This window comes from Macaca thibetana, chromosome 4, assembly GCF_024542745.1.
Source record: "Macaca thibetana thibetana isolate TM-01 chromosome 4, ASM2454274v1, whole genome shotgun sequence".
In the NCBI taxonomy this organism is placed as follows: domain Eukaryota; kingdom Metazoa; phylum Chordata; class Mammalia; order Primates; family Cercopithecidae; genus Macaca; species Macaca thibetana.
This window is the reverse complement of record NC_065581.1, coordinates 138,988,307-139,005,348: the sequence shown is the minus strand read 5'-3', so window position 1 is coordinate 139,005,348 and position 17,042 is coordinate 138,988,307. Positions and strand designations below refer to the sequence as shown.

The 17,042-nt window shown below is 36.6% G+C and overlaps 1 protein-coding gene across 4 annotated transcripts in view; it reads left to right on the top strand.

The window, feature by feature from the left end:
* The window catches only part of CENPW (centromere protein W), a 187,755-nt gene extending 171,989 nt beyond the window's left edge, over nucleotides 1–15,766 (top strand). The window contains exons 2-4 of one of the 4 annotated variants that reach the window (XM_050788734.1): nucleotides 7,394–7,673; nucleotides 13,383–13,496; nucleotides 15,622–15,766. In XM_050788734.1, the coding sequence (XP_050644691.1) occupies nucleotides 7,503–7,673; nucleotides 13,383–13,496; nucleotides 15,622–15,648 (312 nt within the window). In that variant the 5' untranslated portion in view covers nucleotides 7,394–7,502 and the 3' untranslated portion in view covers nucleotides 15,649–15,766. Of the gene's footprint in view, nucleotides 1–7,306; nucleotides 7,674–13,382; nucleotides 13,501–15,621 lie in introns of those variants that run through there. The other 3 variants (XM_050788733.1, XM_050788735.1, XM_050788736.1) reach the window with 3 other exon arrangements.
* The last annotated feature ends 1,276 nt before the right edge of the window (nucleotides 15,767–17,042 follow it).

Below are 17,042 nucleotides of genomic sequence, written 5' to 3'. Positions count from 1 at the left end.
TTTGAAATTTTTCTAAAGAGATCTGTAACTGGATTCATGGAAAAGACTCTAACAAGTACTGTTAAATACAGGTTTCAAAAAACTTTAAGATAAATGGACTAAATAAAAAGTTTTCAGAACTCTCATAAAGAAATTGATTGGCTCACAAAACTGCTAAAAAAATCAAAAATTCATTACATCAACTTGAATAACTGACAAAAATAATAATAACTTTTATTTGAAGCATTGCTGGTTATTTACTTAAATATCTTTTCCAGATTTAAGAAAATTTTTTATCTAGAGTAATTTATACAGCAGTTTGGTAAAGAATACTTCTGTGAATAAAGCTGGAGACATTTGCTTTTCCTTTCTACTTGGTTCTCCCCAAATTTTGAAACTATTGTTGAGTATTCTTATGGCACTATAGTTACTTGCATAAGTTCAATAAAAAATCTGCTCTCTTCTTATATCAAGATACAATTGGAAATGTTGGTTATGTTATCAAGGTTTTGACTAAAGTGTCATATTTGAGAATATGCATAGAATACCTTACTTCAAGGGTTCCCAGACTTACAGTGAATGAATAAAAACTGTCACTTTTTGGCAGGTCCAGGGATTGAAGACTACAAGTTAAATCTAAAGTCTACCTTGGTTTGGCTTCCTAGCCCCAAGAGGTTTTAAAATCTGATTCCTATGTTATCAATATGGAGAGAAAAAGTTACATTTCTAAAGAAAAGCTATACTACATCTGTTATTAGATTGTAGCTTTGTGTATTGCTTTCAAGTTCTTGTTATCTACCTGTAGACTAGACTAGATTCTAAATTCTTCTAGGTTCCTCCAATCCAATTTTCTTCCATAGAGTTATTAAAAGAGAAACTACTCTCTTCTTGAAGTTCTATAAGTGGAAAGTAGATGAATTTTAAGGAACAAGTCTCATGCCTAATGCATGGGTTACACAGAAAGTTTACCCTACTACCTGACACTATAGCCAGAGATATTCAAACTACAAAGAAAGACAAGAAGTTTATATTTTCATGTGATAGACAGCTTTTCCAAGATGACAGAAAATGGCTCCATATCATAATGAGACTTTAATTCCTTTTAATGCCTAGTTTTTTCACTTGGAAGACAATGGTCATTGATTTATTTAAACTGGTTTCCCTTAATCCTAGGTTTGTGGCTCAATACCATTATGCAAACTGAGACTATCATATTAATACTAATTTACCTTATATTTCCCCTTTTTAAGCTGTGTATCTGTTACTTGTTAAATTTGTGCAGCAGTACAAGTACTAACAGAATAAAGCTGACCCAGCACTTTGAGATGATAGCAAAAGACTATGGAACAGACAAAAATTGAACTTAATAATGGACCACAGGCTTAGCTGGAGAGCCACTCTCTTTAAACCTTTCTGTTGTTCAAATCTGGCTAAACGGATTTTGAAACTGATTTTTAGTAGTCACTCACTCCCTCCAATATGGGACCAGACCAATAACCCAAGATAAGTCCATCCTGGCACCATGGAACAATCAAAACCGAATTACAGGATGATTTATTAGCAGTGCTTTTAGACAAATGTCTTGATTAAAATTGGGAAATATCAAAGTTGTTGACATCAAAATGGACTCATTCATATTTTTAAAAAGTGACAAATTGAGCTGGGCATGGTGGCTCATACCTGTAATCCCAGTGACTTGGGAAGCTGAGATAGGAGGATCACTTGAGGCCAGGAGTTTGAAGCTGCAGTGAGCTATGATTGTGCCACTGCACTTCAGCCTGTGTTGACAGAATGTGACACCATCTCAAAGCAAACAAACAAGAGAAACACCTGACAAATAGAGCTGGGGAAGGTCATGAAGTGGGGTGGGAGATTAATAAATGCCTTATAACAAGAACTATCACAAAAGGGTCTGCAAAAACCAGAACTTTTCACAAAGGCCATTGCAATCTTAACACAAAAAATATTTCTGCAAGGACATCTGCCCAGGATTTGCCTGTCCAATCTCAGACTGACACCATAGCCAAGGTTCATTGTCTCAAAACAAGTAATCCTCTTCATTTTTTGTTTTAAAGCCCTTGTCTTTCTTGACCAGGCACAGTGACTCACACCTGTAATTCCAGCACTTTGGGAGGCTGAGGCGGGCAGATCACTTGAGGCCAGGAGTTCGAGACCAGCCAGGGCAACATGGCGAAACCCCGTGTCTACTAAAAATACAAAAATTAGGCATGGTGTGTGTGCTTGTAGTCCCAGCTATTTAGGAAACTGAGGCAGAAGAATTGAGAATTGCTTCAACCTGAGAGGCAGAGGTTACAGTGAGCCATGATCATGCCACTGCACTCCAGCCTGGACAACAGAGCAAGACTCTCTCGCAAAAACTAAAACCAAAACCAAAACCAAAATAAACCCCTTTGTCTTTCTTTACTTCTCTCAGTATGCACAAATTTTACGATGGCATGCATACTCCCATTACAATGCCCTGTTCCTGAATAAATATTATTTTTAAGAAAACCTCTCTGTCTTTGTTATGTAGATTTACAATGTGATGATGGAAACAAAAGTTAGAGTGATGTGCTTTTAAGAGGGAGGAAGGGACCATGGGCCAATGAATGCAGGTTGCCTCTAGAGGTTGGAAAAGGCAAGGAAACAGTCTTCCTTAGAGTCTGCGGACAGAATGCCACACAGTAATACCTTAGTTTTAGGACTTTTGATCTTCAGAACTGTAAGATAATACATTTTTGTTGTTTTAAGCCATAAGTTTGTGATAATTTGTTACATTGGCAATATGCATATATACATATGACAACATGTATCTCTATTACCCTCTTAATAAAAGTTATTTGTCTCCAATTCTATTATAAATAAAGCTACAATAAAATTTTTCTCTATGCAGAAGCAAACATTAGATGGCAAAAAGTGTTACAAAGAAAAATGAACCACAGAGATGGTTAGGGATTTCAAGCCATTAGAGATATGTATAATTTATTTTGGTAATTGTTTAATAACTTGCTTTTCAGAAACAACAACAACAATAATAATAATATCTGAATTTTGGTATTTGCCAATTTCCATGTTGTAAATACATGTACCATCACCAGTCTCTAGCTACCAACATAATACTACTGAACACAGAGCTGGGATATCAGATTCTGCACATGACTGAATATGTGTATGTATGTGTGTACATGAGCTTCTAGGCATATACGTAGTTACATGTGTTTATACTGTAAACAGAAGATTTCTCTGATACTTGTCAGAGCAAAAACCTGAAAGAGGTGATGAAGCCACCTATGCAGATAAATGGGAAAAGCATTCTTTTTTTCTTTTTTCTTTTGAGACAAAGTCTCACTATGTGGCCCAAGCTGGAGTGTACTGGAGCCATCTCCGCTCAGTGCAACCTCTGCCTCCCGGGTTCAACCAATTCTCCTGCCTCAGCCTCCTGAGTAGCTGGGATTACAGGTGTGCACCACCACGCCCAGCTAATTTTTGTATGTTTAGTAGAGACAGGGTTTCACCATGTTTGCCAGGATGGTCTTGAACTCCTGACCTCAGGTGATCCGCCCACCTTGGCCTCCCAAAGTGCTGGGATTACAGGCGTGAGCCACCCTGCCTGGCCAAAAAGCATTCTTAGCAGAGAGAATAGTTAGTGCAAACACCTGATGGGTGTGTGAGTATGTTGTGCTGCATGTACTTGAGGTCTGTCTGAAATATCTTAGTCTGTTTGGGGTGATATAACAAAAATAACATAGATTGGGAGGCTTATTGTCTAAGTTAATTTTCTCTTGCAATTACAGAATGCTTAAAACTGGGTAATCTACAAGAAATGAACTTTATTTTTTTTCAATTATGGAGGCCAGGAAGTTAAAGGTGAAGGGGCTGCATCTGGTGAGGGCCTTCTTGCCAGTGGGGGCTTTCTGCAAATTCCTGAGATGGTGCATGGTATCACATCGTGAGGAGGCTGAGCATGCTAATGTGTTAGCTCAGGACTCTCTTCCTCGTCTTATAAAGCCACAGTTCCCGTTCCCCTCCCATGATATCCCATTAATCCATTAACTCATGGAGGGATTAATCATTCATAAAGACATAACCCTCGGGACCCAATCACCTCCTAAAGGCCTCACCTCTCAATACTGCCACAGTGTGGATTAAGTTTCAGTGTGTTTTAAAGGGAACATTCAAACGATAGCACTTATAAACAACAGAAATTTGTTTTTCACAGTTCTGAAGGATGGAAAGTCTGAGATCATGGTGCCAGCAAAGTCAGGTTCTGGTGAGGGCCCTCTTTTGGGGTTCATAGATGGTGTGCCTTCTAGCTATGTTCCCAGCTGGTGGAAAAGGGAATGCAGTCCTCTGGGACCTCTTTTATAAGGAAATTAATCCCATTTATGAGGACTCTACTCTCCACTCAGGACATAATCATCTCCCAAAGCCCTTACCTCTTAATATTAGCATATTGATGATTAGATTTCAAAATATGAATTTTGGGGGGACAAAAACATCTGGACCATTGAATCTATTAAGGAGACTAACACAGTTGGTGGAGAGTGAGTTGCTCCATTGTAGAAGATAAGAAAGTTAATTATATATTTGTAAGTGCATGTGCATTTGTAGGGGGCAGGTAAGGCCTCAGGTCATTATAGGGACTTTGTTTTTGATTTTAAGGGAGACAGGAAACAACTAGTGAAGCCTGAGATGACATAATCTGAATTAAATTTAGCTTTTCTGTTGAGAAAGAATAGAAACAGATTGAGACACTCTCAGGAGGATATTGCAATAAGCCATGTGAATGATGGTGTCTGGGCCAAGTGCAGCAGCAGTGGAAGTGGTGAGATGTGATCAGATACTGCAAGCAGAACTGACAGAATTTGCTGAGAGATTGAATGTGGGGTGAGATAAAGAGAGGGACTAAGGCAGATTCCAAGATTTTGGCTTAAGTAATTGGAAGGTTGGAAGTTCTAGCAGATAAGATAAGTAAGAGAGTGGGAGAAACATGTTTGGGGAGCAAGGGCAGATCAAGGCCTAATTTTTGACATGGTGTTAAGATGACTTTTAGAATTCTAGTCCCTCAGATGAATGGATATACATGCCTGAAGTTTAGGGGAGAATCAGCTGGAGATGTAAATTTGGTATTTAAAGCCATTATACTGGACAAGATCACATGGGGTATGAGTATAGATAGAGGAGAAATCTCAGGACGTGGTCATGGGGTACTCTAAAATTTAGAGATCAAAAAGAAAAGGAAGAACCAGAAAAGGAGACTGAGGTGCTATCAAGTACAAAGAAAAACAGAAGAGAATCATATCCAATTAAATATATTGCTTTATGGAAGGAAAAATCATGAAACTCAACAAATACTTCTGATAAGACGAATAAACTGAAGTCTGAAAATTGGACATAGGACTTGCAAGTATGATGCTATTGGTCATGTTGACCAAAACAATTTTGGTGAAGAGATAGGTAGAAAAGTCTGATTGTACTGGCTTCAACAGAGAATGAGAGGACAGTATTTGGAGACATTGAATTTAGCCAACTGTTTCTAGTTTTGTTTTGTTTTGTAGAAGGACAACAGCAAAAGGTAAGGTTAAGAGAGGGTTTTCAAAAACCTGGAGATATTATAAACTGTGTGGATGCTGATGGAAAAAAATTGGCAAAGAAGGAAAATTCATGAAGCAGAGGAGCAAGGAGAATTGCTACAGAAATGTCCTTAAGAAAGGGAAAGGGGCTTGATCTTGGGCACAAGTGGAGTAGTTGGCATCTCATCCATGGGAGCAGGTGGAGACGGATGGGAAGATAGGGTGGTGAAAGCATACAGAAAGTCTCCATGGATTTTTTAACATTTTATTTTGTTGTTGAAGCAATGTCATCACTGGAGATTGAGAATGGGGTAGGTAAGAAAGAATAGAAGGCATGACATAGCTGTTTAAGAGAATGAGTAAATGAATGAATGGCTTTAGGAAATATCAAAGGATTGTTGCAGTACTTAGAGCCCACATGAGTGGTCATGAATTTGAATTGAGATCACACATATACCTGTGAGTGTTGTTTTCCTAAGCCAATATTAATACACAGATGCAAGTGTTGAATAGATTGAGATTTTAACTTAAGCAGAGTTGGACTGTTGCCAGATTAGTATGAGGATAAAAGAGAATGGCTAGAAAGTTGTGGAGAAATACAGGGGAGTATTATGATGATCAATGCACAATGGGCTACAGGAGGGAAGATAAGGCATAGAGTGGGGTGGCAGGGCTGTGGGGGTGTGGTGAGAGGAACTGCAAAAGATAGGACAGTAGTCCCAGTAGCATCGAAGAATTGTTGGAGGGAGTAAGTTCAAAAGATAGAAGATACGGTTGAAGAGAGACGACTAAATTGAAAGTGGCAGATCAAACCGAAGGTAAGGTATTTAGTAATGACACCACCTAGGGTATGACCACAGGCGTGAATAACTCAAGGGTGTAGGAGAAGATGATCGGCAGAGAGGAGGTCTTAGAAATGGGAGGTCAGATAGCAGAATGATCATTTGTGTGGGTGAGATCACAATAATATAATATTGAGATCTCAACAGAGATAATATTAGAGATAATTATAATTAAAATCACAGCGGATCTCAAAGATTGGTCCGCAGACTAGCAAATGCCAATGTCCCTGACTTGTTAGAATTGCAAATTTTTGAGTATCCCCTAGATCTAGTGAATGAGAAACTCTGGGAGCCGAGCCCTGCAAAGAGTAGTTTAACAAGTCCCCTAGGTGATTTTGATGCACATTAAGGTTTGATAACTATTAATACTTCTATAGTAGGGCAGATGATAGATAAATTAACAGCTTGAAGAAGTAACAAAAATTCAATAAGTTAGCATTAAACTACACCTGAAAGTTGTTGCAAGGTTAAGTGAGAGGAACCTTAAAATTAAAGGGAGCAGCATTTGTAAAGAAAAGCTAGAATCATGAAAAGACCTAAGGTAAGATCAAATGAAATTATGTAGAAGTGTAAAATTCTTAACTGTTAGTATCTGAAAATCATGCATTCCTTGCTAGGAAGGCATTGCATTGGTGCTTTAGGAATCCTGATAAAACGTCACAAACTTCTGTTCATTGGTATTAGGGACAGAATAGAGTGAGTGCTTGAAGAACTGCCTTGCCTTACCAATCTATCTCTCCACAACTTCCAATCATCTCTAGGGAACCTAGCAGAAATAGTTTCACAGAGCAAAAGTTATAATACAGAATGTGATGAAAGGAGGAGGCCGACTCTTAATGACGTCAGGTATTCCCGGGACCCGCCCACCGTGGGCGTTTTCCACCTACAGCCAGGCGCCTCCGGGGGCGGGGCTTGCTCAGGGTTAACGTCACTACTGAGCGACTGGCGCGTTCCGTTGGCGGTGGATTCGAAAGTTCTGACCCGGGTTTCTCTGCCTCAAGAAGCGTAAGAGGGACCGGATTGTTATCGCTGGCCCAGTGTCCCCGGAGTTTGTGTGCGATACAGAGAGCACCTCCGAAGCTGAGGCAGCTGGTACTTGACGGAGAGGATGGCGCTGTCGACCATAGTCTCCCAGAAGAAGCAGATAAAGCGGAAGGCTCCCCGTGGCTTTCTAAAGCGAGTCTTCAAGCGACAGAAGCCTCAACTTCGTCTGGAGAAAAGTGGTGACTTACTGGTGAGATTCCATCCCTTCTCGGGCTGGGAATGGGGCACGGGAGAGGTAAGGGCAATAACCTCCAGCCTTTGTTTTTCCGCCCCGAGCCAATTTATAGCTCTTTCAGGCCCATGTTTAAGGCAGTTCCAGCAATGACAGGTTACGTATGCCCTACCCTGGCATGTCAGTTCATATTCCTGGAGCTCAGTTGCACCGGGCCGCGCCGAAACGTAAATATCTGGATCTTCTTAAAGGGAGGCTCTTAGTCACGTGAGCTTAACGTACAGTTACTGCTTACAGTTTTTAAATATTGCTGTTTAGGGACACAATCTGGCACCGTGATTAATGTACTTGCAAAGGGTATGAAAGATTCACCCTTTAAAAAATAGATTTTGGAATTCAGTCTGTGCCATTTTTATTTAGCTATTGTAAAAGGCATTGCTCACATGCCTTTTAAGGGCCTCCCTTCTTGCCTCCCTCCCTTGCCTCCCTCCGTCTCTCCTCTATTTACGCATTTAACCAAACATGTTGCCCTATTTCCTCTAGGTTAGGGTGCTTACTAAAGGACCCTGATGGGAAAGTTTATTTGTAGGAATAATGCTCTCAACTGTTAATTCATTTTGCTAGACAAATAATAGAACACCTAGTCAGTTTTTAAGCTAGACTACTAAAGCCTGCTTATCTGACTCATAATACCTGAAGCATAATATTCTCCTAATAAGAAGCCACAATCAACCCACTGTATAATAATGTTTCTGTCTTGAAATAAATTCAGTTTGTGTGTTGAATGCTTGGAACACATATTCCTCTGGCACAATGAACGCTGTTTCTCTAGGTTTAAAACACAGGAGGCATGTTCGGTATCTTGTCCTTGGCTCTTTGAGTAAAGGAGCCATTACAAATGGACACATAATTTCCAGGAGATCAAGGTACAGAATTGTGGATAATAAGAGCATACTGCATGAATAGTCTTGGGAATGCATCATCCTAGCTGTTCTTAAACGACATTGGTTTTTCTACCTCCTCTTTACTCTTTTACTTCCCGGAGTTCTCCACTGCTACCGTATCTGTTTCTTCCTTTTTGCTAAACTGCTATAGAATTATCGCCACTTTTCTCCATATTTGGTCTCTGAAGCCAAAACACAACAAAAACACATTTTCCCCCAGAAAAGTATTACTTCAATCTTCTGCCCTTCTTTTTTGTTACTTTCTTAAATCCTGTGAGAAGAGGCAATACAGGCTGTCTTGTGCTTCGACCCCAATTAACTACCCCATGCTGGTGATAGAGGTGGCACAAATGAACGGAATTAAAATAAAATTCACTTGCAAAACATTTTTACGTAGTATATTATGGAGCTTTCACTGGGGCTTCTAAATGGAGGGAGAGGAAATGTACCTGATCAAAGATATCCAGGAGACTACCAACTGGTGCAAATTGCTTAGTCGAAATTTCTCAAGTAGTTAGCATCCTCCCACATCTACCCCTTTCTTCTTCCGAAGAACTCATGGACAGAGGAGCTCCATAGTGCGGTGAGATCCAGGTGGCAAGGGAAAGTGGGTGAGTTGAAATTTCAAGCGGTTGCATTGATGGGGTATAGAGTGTTCTTTTGGTCACTAGCTTTTCCCAGGTAGTATGCTCGTCGTCTTTGGCTTTCATTAAACAGTTCCCCTTCACTGTCTGGTATATGGCATGGTTTATAGCTTTCTGCTCACCTTTGACACTTCATAATCTTACCCAGTTCAATGAGTTATCAGAAAGTTCAATGGGTTAGCATTAAACTACACCTGAAAGTTATTCCAAGGTTAAGTGAGAGGAACCTTAAAATTAAAGGGAGCAGCATTTGTAAAGAAAAGCTAGAATCATGAAAAGACCTAAGGTAAAATCAAATGAGATTATGTGGAAGTGTAATTCACTTGCATCCCACATCATCCACAAAGTTTTCTGTAGTTAAGGCAGTTAGTTTTGATCGGTTCTTTTTTCTGAACTTGGACAGCAGTAAGAGTATACATCATACAATTGAGCTGCTGGGACTCTTAACACTGTTGTCTAGGAGTTTCATATGTTGATGCCTCCTAGTGCGGTATGCAGCTTCTTGAGGAGAGTGAGTAGCTCCTTTTTTGTCTCCCATTATCTTTAACACAAAATTAATCTACTTTTATGCTGCATTTGTACATGATGTTTCTTTTGCTTGAAGAAGTCTTCCCTCTACTTGGCAACCTACAATTTTTTCAAAATCCAGTTCATATGTTACTTCAGTGAAGCTTTCCTTAATGTCCTTAGAAAGGATCAATCTTATCCTTCTTTCCATCATCTGTTGTCACCCATTTGCCTTTTTCTTTATGGGTTTGATTATCCTACTAGTCTGGGAACTTGAATTTGGAAATTTTTGTATTCCTGGTGTTTTGCATAATAGCTTCAACATTCTGAGTCTACAATTAATTTTGTAAATGCAACTGTATGTGGATTGATGTTATTTCTAGCATTTTATTTATAATTTCTTTGTATTATTTTATCATTCTTCACTAGCTTTTTGTTATTTTGTTTGTTTTATGCCTTATTTGATTGTTTAGCCCCAGGGATGATACTAGGGAGAGAGTTAACATGTTAAATGTAAAGAAATGCTGTGCAAATATCTGGGTGCTTATAGTTCATGTAAAATTCAAAAGTGCTATGACAAAGGGAGGAGGAAGTCAGACTGGCCCAGTCTTTCTGTCAACTGAGACTGTAATAAGTATTTCTTTATAAATTTTCCTTTGATTTATTTTTAAGCAAGCGGATTTTTAAAAGTAACTTACTGATGGAATAGCTTACCTTTTTCAAGTTAGAATGCCTAGCTAATACCCTAAAACTAACTTTTGTTCTGACCATTTTAATATAAACCTTAGTGCATTGGAGTAAGGTTGCTTGAAAGCATATCGGTTACTTGAAAAAATTTCTGTGAGATCTGAAAAAGTCATACTGATTTGTCTCAGTATCTGTATTAGGGTTCGCTAGAGGGACAGAACTAATAGGATAGATGTGTATATGAAGTGGAGTTTATTAAGGAGTATTGACTCACACAGTCACAAGGTGAAGTCCCACAATAGGCCATCTGCAAGCTGAGGAGCAAGGAAGCCAGTTCCAGTCCCAGTCCCAAAACCTCAAAAGTAGGGAAGCCGACAATGCAGCCTTCACTCTGTGGCTGAAGGCCCTAGAGCCACTGGTAAATAAGTGGTGTAAGTCCAAGAGTCCAAAAGCTGAAGAACTTGTAGTCTGATGTTCAAAGGCAGGAAGCATCCAGCATGGGAGAAAGATGAAGGCTGGAAGACTCAGCAAGTCAAGTACTTTCACATTCTTCTGCCTGCTTTATTCTAGCCATGCTGGCAGCTGATTAGATGGTGCCCACCCAGATTGAGGGTGGGTCTGCCCAGTCCACTGACTCCAATATTATTTTCCTTTGGCAACACCCTTACAGACACACCCAGGAACAATACTTTTCATCCTTCAGTCAAGTTGACACTCAGTATTAACCATCACAATATCCATGGCTCATGACCATGAAGAGGAAAGGGTATTCCATCTAGGTTAGTGAATTAAGTCTTAAGACAGTGTGGTTTAATCAAATCTGATTTTTAAAAAAACTTTTTTTTGCCTTATTTGGGGAGATGTGGTGGGGTCTTCATGCAATAATAATTATTAGCTACCTACTATGTATTAAAAAATATGTTAAGGGACACTGGGGATAGAGTGTTGAAAAGGCTAGGCATAATTCGTGTCCTTAGAGTACACTGAGGAAGACAGCTAAGTGAGAAATTACAGCATGATGTAGTCTATGCAGTGATAGGAAGTTCAGAGTGCTGTGGATCAATATAACCTTACATCTTGGGGGAAGCTGGACTTTTCAGAGAAGTCTATAAACAAGTAGGATGCCTAGAGGCAAGGTTGCATTTGAATTCTCAAAGAAATTCAAAAGGCCTAGTGTAGAACTGGAAGCTTAGAACAGTGAGAGGTGAAACTAGAACCCCAGTCAAGTGGGATTTAGTGTTAAGGAATTTGGAATTTATGCTGAGGGTATCTGGAAGCTATTTACCTTTAGAAGTACAAAGTATAGATTAACAAATGAAATTGTGCCATATTATGGGGTGTTTTTGCTACCAAAATAAATGGGCTATCATTGAAAGTTTAAAAAATAATTGGCACAGTATAATGTAAATAATTGGTATTGGGTTGCTTTACCTCGGAGTTCTTGTGAGAATCAAAGAAGATAGTGCATCAAAAATGTACCAAAAGAGTATCCACCTTTTATAGATTGTTCATCTTGTTTAAATTCCCAAACCTCTGTTTTCTCCACATATCACTAGAACATTATTAAACACCTATATAACAATCTATTAAAGATTTCTGCATTATAGAAAGCATTAAAACACCATATTACTAGTTATTTAACATTTGATGAACTGTGGGAGAGTGTTCAGTACACAAGATAGTGAATATTAAGTATTGTGTATAAATTGTTCTTCTAACTGCAAAGATCACTTGCCATGATGTAAATAACAAAATAAATCATGTTAAAGACACTATCTAATTGGATCTAAGTTGGTAGTGCCCTCAGGTACCTGGCAGAAGCAAAGGATGGGGAAGATATGTCCAATAATATAAATAAGAGTACTACATATGATCCTAGATTGGAGACTGAGATACAACTTTAGCTCACTTCACACTGTCTTCTGCTTGGATTACATGTACTTTAACTTTTTTCCAAAGAATGTGCTTGTAGATTAGGACTTTTGTTGCTTTGGATGGTGATTTTTAGTAAAATACTTAACAAAATGTTATTTTATATGACATATCAGTGCTTGTTTATACATATATGTAATCAGATAATATTGATATATTATCTGATGATGAGTACATATGTTTTGCTTATGTAGATCTTGTTTCTGTAAGAATGTACAAGAAAGTGTCAGCAGTGGTTGATTGGGGGATGAGATGGGGAATAGACTTATTTTTGATAGTCTATCCTTTTATAAACTTTGTTGTTTTATATTTTTAAAATAATTATAGACTCAAAAGAAGGTGCAAAAATAGTACACAGTTTCCATGTATCCTTTACCCAGCTTTCCACATTTCTCATATCTTACATAACTATAGTTTTTTTATAGACTTTTAAATTTTTCAGTCTGCTTATATTACCTACTTTAAATAATTTTTTAAAAGAGGCTTGAAGATTATTAATAGTAAGTATGGTTATTTTATGATAGTTGTTGGATGACAAATAACTTGACCTTTGTGCATACACTTTTCAATTTAGCAGACTTAAACAATTTCAACTATTAACATGTTTTTAAACAAATATTTCAAATTAAATATATCTGTTTAAAAATCTTTGACCTCAGACTGTAGAATAATAACCTAAAATGTAGTTGTTAGTATGTTTTGATTTAAAAATTTCTGGAAATTTTAAATTATGTTATAAATTAAAATCCATTTGGAATGAGAAGCAGGAATATTTGTTACTAAGTGAATCTTACATACATTTTGATATGTAATGATGCTTTACAAAATGGCCTTTGGTCTGCCTTGCATAGCTTGTTTTATGTATTGCAGTGACCAAGTCTCTCTGCAGGGAATCTAAGAGGGACTGAATTCTATGTAATTTTAAATAGACTTAATTTAGTTAATCACAATGGTAAATAGTATAACAATACATTTTGAGATAATTAATTTTTAAAAATCATTATTTCAGTGCATCAGTATTTGAACTTAAAAATCCACTTGGATTTTCTGTTTTAAAGGTCCATCTGAACTGCTTACTGTTTGTTCATCGATTAGCAGAAGAGTCCAGGACAAACGCTTGTGAGAGTAAGTGTAGAGTCATTAACAAGGAGCATGTACTGGCTGCAGCAAAGGTAAAATCCAGATTTCTTTTCTTGAGCAAGAATTAAACTTCAAAATTACCACTCGTTTCATCACCTCTCCCTGATTTGTATACCTTACTCAACTTTGTTGATTGAGTCGATATTTGGCCTTTTATGAGTTAATTATTTTAATTAAGGAGTTAGATTTCCTCCATACGTATATTATTGATTTCCAATGGTAATATTAATGGCCACTGCTTTAGAGGAAACATTCATGTTCCTACAGACTGCTAATCTGTAGACGGAGAAGATATATCACCTTGAAATTTATCAAAACTTACTTTCTTCTTGATCGTTTAAAATTATCCTAATTACCTCATTGTATTAGTCCATTTTCACACTGCTATAAAGAAATACCCAAGACTGTATGGGTTATTTATGAAGGAAAGAGAATTCACTCACTATCAGAAGAACAGCATGGGGGAAACCACCCCCACGATCCAATCACCTCCCTTTCTCGACATGAAGGGATTACAATTCGAGATGAGATTTTGGTGGGGACACAAAGCCAAACCATATCACTATTTGATTTCTTTTAACTTTGTTTTGGCAGAGGTTGCAGTGTGCCGAGATGGCACCATTGCACTCTAGCCTGGGCAACAAGAGCAAAAGTGCATCTCAAAAAAAAAGAAAAAAAATATATATAAGTAGAGATGATTGCTTTTTACTGTTATTTTTATGTAATGTTAAGAATATGTTGTCTACGGCGCAATTTTCCAGATATGTTCCTGAAAATGTTATTTCCAAATGATGTTAATCAAGGCCCTACCTTAAACGCTTCTGTGGTCAAATAAGTGTAGATAACCTGGCATACTGTACTTCCTTGATTAGTCACAGTATTATTGTAGAACTTGTTTCTATAAGAATATGTAAGAAACTGGCAACCACAGTTGACTGGGGATGATAGAGGAGAGAAACTTATTTTTGACAGTCTACCTTTTTGTAGATGTTTTTGTTTTAAATTTATTTTAAAATAAGAAGGCACAAAAAATAGTTTAGAGTTCCCATGCACCCTGTGTCCAGTTTCTCATAATCCTGATGTCTTATGTAACTATAGTTTTATAAAGTTATGAAAGGCCAAGAGAGAAATACAGCAGTAAGGAAACCTGTTGAACTCCGTTTAGTATTTTGTAAGCTTATTTGAGTACATAATATACTCAGCATTTTGTAAATTCATTTGACTATTCAAACTTTCTTTTGAAGTACACATGATATTATCTTGTAGAACAGAGAAGTACTAACCTAGACACAGATTTATTTGATGGTCTTGTGGAAGTCTAGAAGTGTGCATGTCTTGGCATTTTCTAGGGATTTTAAATTATCTTGCAATTATAAACATTTCGACAAATTTCTAGACTGTTAAAGTCAATGTAAATATTTTTCTGCAGGAAAAACAAGGCTTAAGATATTGAAGAATATACACGTATTTTTTAAATTTAGGATTTGTATTAATAAACTGTAGGTTTATTTACTTAAAATCGTAGATAAGTTTTTTTTTTAAAAAAACATATTCTGACTAATGCTGTCAGTCTTTTTACAACTAAAAATCTCCTTTTTTTAAAAATTTGTACCACAGACTATATATTTTAAAAATAATCTACTTAACAAGTTGTTCAGCATAAGATGACTAGTTTTAGTCTCAAATGATTATAATTCCAGTCCAAATATAATAAATTTAATGTTGCAGTGGATTTGTCCTACTTTATAGTTGTGAAATGTCTGATTTATAATAGACTTTTTGAGTTTTAGAATATTGTTTAACTCCTTAACTGGTATTATGTAACTCCTAATTTAGATAACTAAATTGTATAAAAATTTCAAGTTCGAAACCATTAATCTGAACACTTTTGGCTTACAGTGGAAGAAATTAACATCAAGAGGTAACTAATAAAGCCAGGTTTTTAGAATCTAGGCATGTTTCATATTCATTGAGATAAGACTATTTTTAGAGAAATCTAAGACTATAAGACAAAAGATTCCCTAATCATCTTCCAAATTCGGTTTTATAAAGTAAGTCTTGCATAATATGCACCCAGGACTATTTAACTTTTTGTTAAGGAATGATGTTTTGTTTTTCATAGATATTATATTAATCTTATTTTTTCCCCTCTTACAGGTAATTCTAAAGAAGAGCAGAGGTTAGAAGTCAAAGAACATATTCTTGAAAGTTATTATGATGCCTTCTTTTGGGCGGTAACAGATCATAAAGACTTTTTTACACATCAATTAATTTGGGATTATTAAATATTGGCTATAACTGATGTGTGTGTTCGTATTTTTTTTCTGGCATGAAATATCTCAAGTAAATGCATAGGACTATTTAACTCTTTTATGGAAATTACTATTATTTTTATTTTAAATGTCCTCTAGTTCAGTTTGCTTTTGTTTTGTTGCTATTACAAATATTTTATGTATCAAAAATGAAATCTTAACTATATTAAATACTTTAAAAATGTACTTCTTAGAATTACATTTATATATTTAGATTTAGCCACAGTTAACTATGGAATTTAATCTCTGAAGAAAGACAAATGCAGTCAAATCTAGGTGCACTTTCAATATTTTAACTTTTAATGTCTTTGCAAAGCAAAGCAATCTACTTTTACATTATGCCAGTAGTAATGTTATAATTTCTCAACTGGACAATGATAAACATCAGGTAGGTTTTTCAAAACCTCTCTCCCTCCCAAAATCAAAATAATAGAAATTATGGAGCAAATGACTTATTTTCTTCAGGTCTCATGGATTTAATAGATAATTTTTCCCCCTAAATAAGATAATTTAGAAATTTATTGTATATCATCAAATAGTTATTACTTTTAACTTGTTATTTAGAAATAATTATAGATTTCAACATGTAGTTGCAAAGATAGTACAGAGAAATCCCATGTACGGTACACCCAGTTCCCCCAGTGGTTACATACTACGTGACTATAGTATAATATCAAAACCAGGAATATAGGTACATATAGGTACAGTGTACGTGTGGTTCTGTTGCCATTTTATGGTGTAGATTTGTTTAACCACTACTGTAATTAGAAATGTTTCATTACCAAAAAGATCTCCTTGTGCTATCCTTTTACAATTACACCTTGTTTAAAATGTGTCCTACCCTAGCACCATTCCTAAACCCTGGCAACCATGAACTCTTCTCCGTCTATAGTCTATACTTTTGTCATTTTGAGAATATCATATGAACGGAATCATACAGGAAGTGACCTTTGGGCATTGGATTTTTTTCTTAAGTTGTTACATGTATCAGTAGTTTGTTCCATTTTATTACTGAGTAGTATTCTGTAGTATGGAAGTACCACAGTTTGCATAACTATTCACTTAAATTGAGGGGCATTTTGGTTACTTACAGTTTTGGTTATTACAAATTGTTGTGAAGGGTCATCTGCAGGATTTTATATGGACATAAATTTTAATTTCCCTGGGAGAAATGCCTGGGAGTTTTATTCTGAGTTCATGGTAAGTATAGGCCTAGTTTTTATTTATTTTTATTTTTTTAAGAGACTGGATCTTGCTGTGTCGCTT